This window comes from Puntigrus tetrazona, chromosome 8 (genome assembly GCF_018831695.1).
Source record: "Puntigrus tetrazona isolate hp1 chromosome 8, ASM1883169v1, whole genome shotgun sequence".
NCBI classification, from domain to species: Eukaryota; Metazoa; Chordata; class Actinopteri; order Cypriniformes; family Cyprinidae; genus Puntigrus; species Puntigrus tetrazona.
Window position 1 is genome coordinate 22,064,223 of NC_056706.1, and position 9,364 is coordinate 22,073,586.

Sequence of the window (9,364 nt, forward strand, 5' to 3'; positions counted from 1 at the left end):
TATATATATATAATTCAGATTATTCAGCAAGGACACATTAAATTGATCAAAAGTCAAACAACATTTTGTTTTGCAACTAATGTTGCTAAAAAAATCATTTTCTTTCTGCTCAATAAAGAATCATTATTAAAACCAAAGCATTATGGTTTCTACTAGAGATCCACAAGATTTTTGTCTATATCCCGATATGCTGATATTTTCCAGCTAATATACTGATACCGATACAGATACTAATATATTTCCTTTTATTTGGAAACAACACCAAGTCTCTCTTGTGCAGAAATCATAAGCATTTTTTTGTTTTGTTTGTTTTTAACAAAAACTTATTTGTTAGCATTAAATAAACAATAATGAAGATTTTTTGACAATACTTTGAAGCTTTAAAAATAACTATAAATGAACTATATATAAATCGCTACTTTTCCACCGGAAAGATGCAGTGTTAACCCTAACATTTTATTTTAAAGTGTTGTAAAAACGTTTATTTTGAGTGTGATTAATCGTGATTAAATGTTTGACAGCGTTAATTAAAATCATTTACAAAAATTACAGTTTTTACTGTCATTTTTATTCAAACAGATGCACTCGTGAGCACTAAATGTATATAATCTGTACGTATTAAAGTGCATATGACATATTTGTGATTTTCACAGACATGCACTATGCAACTTACCTCTGGAGATGGAGGAGGGGAGATTGAACGAGGAGATAATGACCTCTAGAGAAAGAAAAAGGGAGAGACAGTCAGAGAGAGAAAGGGAGGTCAGTTGTTGGCAGTAAGTGAGATATCCAGACATTTCCACAGACAGGTTTACAGACCTAATGAAGCGTAAAGCTTCCATTACAGCGAAACAAAAAAACAAATTACAGTGGGAGAGCCGAGCTAACATGGCGTGTGTGTGTGTGTGTGTGTGAGCTGATCTCTGTCCAGGCGCTCTGATGGCGGGACATCACACCCAGCAGGAAACTAAACAGTGAACACATCACACACGCTAGCAGACAGAGTGTGTTACAGAACGAAAGTCTGACAAATCAACAGCTTTGAGTCTATGAGACAATGACCAAAATAGACCTCATCGCCAAAGAACAACACGACACTGCCATTCTGGGGTCAGTGAGACACTTGAAGACTTTTGAAAGAAGACTATAATGCTCACCAAGCTTGCATTTATACGATACAGCAAAACAGTAATATTGTGAAAATGTCGCATGATCTTACAGAAATCATTCAAATATGCTTAATTGCTTCTCAGGAAACATTTCTGATTATTATCAATGAGGAAAACAGTTGTGATGCTTAATATTTTGCGGAAGCAGTGATACAGTTTTTCAGGATTCTCTGATTCATAGAAACTTAATGAATTTAAGGCATCCTTTTTCTAAAAAAATCTAACTGACCCTTAACTTGTGAACAGTATATTTGCTGTATATTACCTCCATCGGTGAATAGCTGAAGTGGGGTTCATACATCATCAGGTCAGGCCTCTCTATATCCAGAATGGCCTTGTCTTTAGGTATAGCTGCTAGATCCTTATATCCAATCACTTGATTGTCCATTTTGGCCTGTATTAATCCAAAACATGAAATAATTACATTGGTGCTACAATATTGAGACACTGTGGTTCTTACAGCTAGTTCTAGTACTTGAATGTAATGGGACTGACTGTATTCTGTATAGCAATGTATGTGGATCTAGTTAAGTGCAATCTGCTGCGGTAATCATATCCCAGCATGCACCGCTGCTATACACACCACTATAGTGACCGCCGGGGATCCAGGAACACCTCCTCCACGTAGAGAGCAAACACTGCCCGGGGAGGTACGAGCCGACTGCTGTCCACAGACACACAAAGGTCAAAGGTCAAACATCACTTGAAACTTTCAGCGTTATATGATCATGTATTATGCTATTTTTAATTTGCAAATAAGAAATCTTTGTATGTACGATATGATTTTAATTACCTTATGAATCATCATTTTGAATAAAAAGGGGTGCTCCCTACGAGGTAACTGTGGAAAGGAAGAAAGACTTTAATGTTAAATGGTGGGGTACAATATAGTTACATTTTGCATATGTAATTTGCAATATATTACAGTATGTAGTACTTTGGGTGTACTGAATGTACGTGGACAAAGTTGGATATAATATATATAACATATATCCAACCGACTAGAATATTTATCTCTATATATACATAATATAATATATCCAACTTTGTAACTCACTGTAAAAAAGTTGAAACTTGAAATAATAGTGAACTAAAATACTTTATCATTATATCATTATATCATTAAATTAACATTAAGTAACAAAAATTGAATCAGCTACAAAATTTTAGGCAGAGGGGTAACAAGTTATTTCAAGTTGAAACAAGTTGAAATTTGGTAATGTGCAGAAAGTCAGCAGTGTAAGGACCTTAAAACCTCTGCAGTCAGTGGACTATGAGCACAATGATGGGGTTTCTCTGGGCTTTTCTGATGGACTTCCATACAAAAGCTTCATTCTAGCATCCTGTGTGTTTTTGTATTCAGCTGAAAAGGACACATCTCCCACTCCTTTGAAAAATAACCCTACAGCATGCCCGTACAACAAAAACACTGTGAAAAATAAAGGAAGAGCCTGGAGGGTTCATATCAGAAATACAGATAAATATGCTCAGAGAGCTCTTGTCAAGCCATCTTAGTGGTTCCCATATGCTCCAGATATTTTTGTGCATTATACAAACACACACTTACACATAAATAAACCCACAAACACTCCCCTTGGTCTGGACTGAATGGATTTCTGTGGTTAATCAGTGGTCTCAGTTGTACAGTATGGTAGGTGTCAGGTTAGGCTCATTCAGGATTTGGCAAAGGAAAAAAAACAATATCAATATATAGTCAAAGAAACTCATGGGAAAGGAATATCAAAAATACCATCTCTTAAGAATCTCTTATGACGTCTAACTATCTGCTTCAAACCAATTTATGAATATCTTTAACCTCTCAAGACCAGAGAAATGTCTTTATATTGTTTAGAGTAGGGTTTTTCAAATTCTTGGTCACAGGAAATCAGCTAAATCAGCCTTCAGCTAAATTTGTGTTTCACTGACACACACACACACACACACACACACACACACACACACACACACACACACACAAACACAGTTCAGTCTAGGGCAGCATGATATACCAGCATTATGAACGAATTGCAATATTGCTTTGGTGTGATTTTCGAATTACAAAGGCCATGATTGATTTGTGTTTTTGAAGCATGGGTGCAATAACATTGAGGGTCTCAGAGCGACGGTTCATTACTAAAAGGCTCTGCCCGCATTATTAATGAGAAAATTCTTGCTCACTGTACTAGGTTAGTTTCACCACGGATATATCCGATTTACCGCTATCCACAAGCATTACCAAGCTTGGAAAAACCATGAAAAGTTTCCTAAAAACTGTTTGTGGGAAAGAAGAAAGTCATTTAAACCTAGGACGGCTTTGGGGTGAGTAAAATATGGGGTCATTTTCATTTTTGGGTGAACTATTCCTTTAAGAGGTTAACCGATACGGTTTTCGGAGAATGCACGACGAAGAGCAAACCATGTTTACTTTGGGAAGGGAGTGAGAAGAGAAGGAGATACAGACTCTGATGTAGACATAGCGAAAGACAAGACAGCAGGGGGGAGGGCAGATAAATGGATAGAGAGGATGGATAAAGAGAGACGGATGGATGGAGAAAGAGAAGGATGGGGGAGGGATGTGATGGAGATGGAGAGGGATGATAAAACACATTACATCCCTGCAGTCAGCACTGACGGATAGCGTGACAGACGACTGTGACTCCCTTCCCCCATTTAACCAGGAACTATGTCAAGTGCAAGTACAAATCCTGACAGTCTTATAAAAATTTGTGCAATTAGCATAATAGCACAAAAGCACAAGTACAGAACTAAAAGTACTTTAATACACTATCCCATTACTAAAAACATTAATTAAACCGAGCTAAAACAACACAAATCAACTTCATTTTATTGTTTGCCATCAATTTAAATTTGTAAAATTCTTTATTTACAGGTATAGTTCACTCAAAAAAGTCCACCATCATGGCTTTATTTCTTCTCTGAAAAACTGAAAGTTACACTGAAAGTTAATGGGGAAAGTTAATTTTGTTAGATATCTTATTTTCCCTTCCACAGAAGAAAGTAAGTCACAGAAAGGTTTAGGGGGGGAATATCTAAAGCAAAAATAACTTCAACTTTGAATGAGAAAGACAGGAGAGTGAACTCTTACCTCAGGCGGTGAGAAACTTCATGACACACATCTACAGGGCCTCCTCGCCCTGCACCATTCCTGAAACACCCAAATACCGGATTTCATTACCCATCCCCACATGACAGGCCAGCGACAAGCAGTTCAGTGAACTGAATTCAGTGCTGCAGGAGTAACTCAGCCAGAAACTTCCCTCACCCTCAGGCCTTCCAAGATGATTTGGTTTCTTCAATCAACAAGATTGTGTGAAGTGTAGCATTATATCACTTGCTCACCAACAGATCCTCTGCAGTGAATGGGTGCCGTCAGGATGAGAGTCCAAACAAATACGATAATCCACCTAATAATACTTACAACAACTATTTTTATTTTTTGAAGATATTTTTGATGAAATCAGAGAGCTATCTGACCCTCCATGGACACATTTGTTTCGCTTCCAAACAAAATACTAGTCCAAAATCCCCAATAACGCTTCATCCAGTTAAAACAAAATCCATTCCGTTGTACTCACATTTCAAAATCAACCAATCATCCGGCATATTTGTTCGAAACTGTTATGGACAGTTTTTCGCTTTTTTTAAACAGTGCTTGATCTGTGCATTTTTCTCTCCTGATTCAGAAGAGATTCGACTCTTATTCTTAATGACGGACTATGATTTACTGCAGCCAGCTGTTTGGACTCTCATTCTGACGGCACCCATTCACTGCAGAGGATCCATTGAGCAAGCAATAAAATGCTAAATTCTCCAAATCTGTTCCCATGAATAAAACTCATCTTGGATGGTCTGAGGGTGAGTACATACTCTGTTATGAGTAAACTGTTTTTTCAAATATTCAAAACAAGCAATGAAAAAGCCTTTTATTTTAGTACTCCGTAAATACTAGGCGAAGCATACATGACATTCTTTGGCAGCCAATGAATGTGAAGCAGAATGATGGTGCTCTCTAAAGTGCTTTCTCTCCAGGCAGCGTCTCTGAGTTATTGATCCTTCTGAATTCACACAAGTCAAAATCACTCAATTATTCATGCCTCGTGAACTTTGGCCTTGCACTAGAATGAGCAAAAAATATTTAGCCCCAGACTATTTGTTTTATGTCAGTTTTACCTGCATTTTCTATTTATTTTTCATCTAAACACAGCTCAAAAGAAGAGTGTGGGTGTCAAAAGTGAGCAAGTACTGATGGATAAATATCGGCATCGAGCAAAAATAATCATGAAAATGATTTTCGGCATACTCAAACAGCCCTAACTTACATTATTTGGAGAACGTTTCTACTTCAGCAGACCCTTAACATTACTGATGTGTGTTCCAGTCAGGGAGGTTCAGTCGGCTTTTTTCCCATGAAACCACATGAGGAGAAGTCTAACAAGTCACGTGAGTTTTTCATTACAGCACAAAGCAAACGCACCGCAATCTCAGTGACGCTGCAGATCCACCCGGGAACATCTTAGTCATCACACTCACCTTTAAAGAAGACTTATGTAAGAAACTCTAGCGTGGTGCTTCTGTATTTTAGCTAACACAGTCTGACATCTCACATCTCTGTAAAACCTCCGTGTCCTCCAGCACAGATGGATGAACAGACCTATCATGGCTTTTGTTCAAAGAGCAGCTATTCTCCCAGATTATTTATAGCTAGATTGTCCCTGTGCTCTCCTATCTAGTGGAAAATCAAGTCTGGTCTCTGGAGAGAAAACAGCAGACAACATCTAAGACGGATGAGGGATGCTTTCCAAGACCGGTGCAGTTCAGCTGTTCGTTTGACTCACGGAGCAAAATGTTTTCGATATTTTCTTTACTGGCTGCTATTTACTGTATAAAACCCTTGAGCCTCTATCGAGCATAAACATATTTATTCTATTTATGCTTGCACGCTGTAGGTCTTTTGTTGATTTTGATTGCTTCTATTGTCTTCGTTTGTAAGTCGCTTTGGATAATAGCGTCCGCTAAATGACTAAAATGTAAATTTAAAAGATATTAAAATAAATTAATAAAACGAAATAGATTTTTACATATGCCATCTTTCAGACTTTTGACGCTTTTAAAATAATGCCAGGGACGTACATCTACAGTACATAGCCATATTTAAGGCCATATTTTGTGTGTGTGCTAGCACTACCATAAAAGATAAATGTCATTTTTTAAAATAAATAAAAAATAAAAATAATAGCTTTCACTTTCAGACATGTATAATTAGGCACACTATTATAGTCGATCTAAAATAATAATAATTAAGCTTTGCTAAAGATCACATTTACCATGTGTTTTATTTAAGATTATATTAAAATTAAGTGTTAAAAATGGAAATGAGGATCACAATTAAACACACAGCATAATGATAAATTACAAAAACTTCAATATCAGCTAAAACCTATAGGGGAACACAACACGCTTGTCTGTGTAATATAATGTATTTACTTTACGTGGCTGGTGTTTCACTGTACCAGTATAAGGCAGTGAGTCACCGACGTTCAGAGGCCGTTGCATAGATGATGAATCATGAGCGAGATGTGCTTATCTTTATGCTCATATGGTGTCATATTTAACACGGCAACGTACAAGTCAACAGTCGGCCGAAAACGGATGAACACTGTACAAACACACGGTGCACCGTCCTCATCCTCATCCTGCCCACATCACTCGCAGTACAAGAGAGGAGGAAGAACACGAGAATCCTAAAAATATCCTGCTGCATCTCCCACATTAAGCCAGCCAGACCTCTCGCCCTCTTCCTATTCCTACTGCATTATGTAACATCGGATCCGTTGCTATGGCAAACGAGACTTCGCGCTCCACGCATCTGAACAAACCCAATCTAGTCCCTCTCTACACAGACACGCATGCTTTTATTGACACTGGGGAAAAAATGGGGAAAGTTTGGGAAATGGGATGTTGGCTTTCATGAAATGTTTGTTTTCATATATTTTTATTAAAATGAGACTTTCTCCACCTCAGAAAAGACTTTTATGCTGATGTAACCCAGGGCCAAATTAGAAATAATATCTTGGGCCACTTTACTCAAAATTAGTCCCACCCTAAAATTATTACCCCAATTTTTTTTTTGTAAACTTAATGCCATCTCGAATAGCAATCTTGCGGTCATTAACAGACGGTGATGTGGACGAGCGCTGAAGATTTTGTGCGGTTAGCGGGGGGGAGAGCTGCTTTCTTTGTAAGCTGCTTTGATCCTGGTGTGACACAGAGTCAAAGTCAAATTGATCTCAGCTGGAGGAAAAATTGCATTTTGTAAAATTACCATAATTGTTTTACACCAAGCACTGATGAAAAAATTACTAGGAAAAAAAGTAAAGTTTAAAGTATAAAGCCAAATTTCCAGAACAAAACACATCCCAATACAGTGGCATATTATATAATAACTGTATTTTTTTCTGTTTTCTGACAATGCCTTGCTTGACTTGTTTCACACTGATCTATTATCGTATGATCAACTACAGTATTGTTCAAGTCTAAGTTTTTTGCAATACTTTTTAAATCCAGTTGGTTTTTCAAACGTAAAGCAAAAGTGGTTTTTACTTTTATACTGTTTTCTAAAGTAATACGTTTTAAAATGTTTATTCCTGTGATGCAAGGATTTCTTTTCAGATTTTTTTTTTTGTCATAATTAATTCAAATGAGCACGGTATTAATGTCTTTTCAAAGTTTCTACAGTTTTCCATCATCATGGCTTCAGAAGTACACTCTATGGACAAAGGTATTGGGACACTTGACCGTTACACCATCAGTGACTATAATTAGATTGCATTCTAATACATTTACATTAATATAAAGTTATATCCCTATTTGCAGCTTCCATTTTTCTGTGGGAATTTTTGCCCATTTATCCAGCAGGGCATTTATGAGTCAGCCACTGTCTCTATTCCTGTTCATCCCAAAGGTGTTTGATGGAGTTGAGAGCAGGGCTCTGTGTGGGCCAGTCAAGTTCCTCAGTCAAGATCCTTGCTTTGTGCGCTGGGCCAAAATCTCAGTAACCCCATTCTGTGACTTTACACGGTTTTCTGCTTTGTGTTTGAGTTACTCCACAAAGGTAGCATCCTTTTACAGTGCCATGCCTGAATTCACTAAGCTCTTTGTGACTCACTTTTTGCTCAAATGTTTGCACATGGAGGCTGCAGAGCTAGGCAATGGGAAGCATGAAGTTATAATAAAAAAACTGCAGTATTATACAAACACGAGAGTATTAGTAGACTTAGGTAGGGTAGGTATAATGTTCACACACTTGAAGTACCCTATCTTCAGTGTGTCTGTCGAATAAAGTGTAGGCTATATTTAGCAGACACTCTACTAATACTGTAATGTTATCAACTGTAGCAAATGTGTTATATTATGGCTCGCCATTTTATGAGACTTATAATGCATTTGAACTGTCCTTTGTAACTTGAGTGGATGAATTGTGTGCATTGTATTATAAATGATCATACTCTTAAAAGCTATAACCACAAATAGGTAACACCTTAAAACAGTTCTTATGAATATTCATAAGATGATACAGCATTTTATAAAGTTATTCATAATGCATAATGCATCCATTACTCTGCCTTAATGATGCCATTATAATGTGTTATAAATACAGGCTTCATAGAAAATACCCAATATGGATGAAAGTACACACCTCTTAATTATTGCAATCAATATAATTAAATGGCGTGTCCTAATACTTTCATCCATATAGTTTTTTCCATTAATTTGGAAGTTAAAGAAGTGCCACTGAGATGAATAGAAATGTTAACAGATAGCTCTTTCTAAGAACATTAAACCTCCATAGACTGCAATTAATGGCAATTATCAAGACATGGGCATGAGGAACTTTTATTTTTATCCATCAACACATTAATGATGTGGTGGGCTTCATGCTTGTCGTATGTGAGCAGAGGGAAGAGGGGTCCAGACATGTCAGAATCCTCGAGGGAAATCAGACACATATATAGGACATGCACATGGATGCACAAACACTTTCACGTAAAGGCAGAGGTCTGTGCACAGAAGTGGAATTTTTTTACTGAGAAAGCTCAGAATCAGTCATTGATAGGATATCATCGGTGATAATCTGTGATTACTGTCACCGAGAAACTCTGAGAAACTGGAGCCTA

General features: G+C 37.2%; 1 protein-coding gene across 1 annotated transcript in view; it reads right to left on the reverse strand.

Annotated features, from left to right (window-relative positions):
- LOC122350973 (dematin-like) overlaps positions 1-3,107 on the reverse strand; it is a 7,315-nt gene extending 4,208 nt beyond the window's left edge. The window contains exons 1-6 of the mRNA XM_043247763.1: positions 2,737-3,107; positions 2,417-2,571; positions 1,963-2,010; positions 1,753-1,833; positions 1,435-1,563; positions 656-718 (exon numbers count right to left, since the gene is read on the reverse strand). Of these exons, the coding sequence (XP_043103698.1) occupies positions 656-718; positions 1,435-1,563; positions 1,753-1,833; positions 1,963-1,977 (288 nt within the window). The 5' untranslated portion in view covers positions 1,978-2,010; positions 2,417-2,571; positions 2,737-3,107. The remainder of the gene's footprint in view (positions 1-655; positions 719-1,434; positions 1,564-1,752; positions 1,834-1,962; positions 2,011-2,416; positions 2,572-2,736) is intronic.
- Between the last annotated feature and the right edge of the window lie 6,257 nt (positions 3,108-9,364).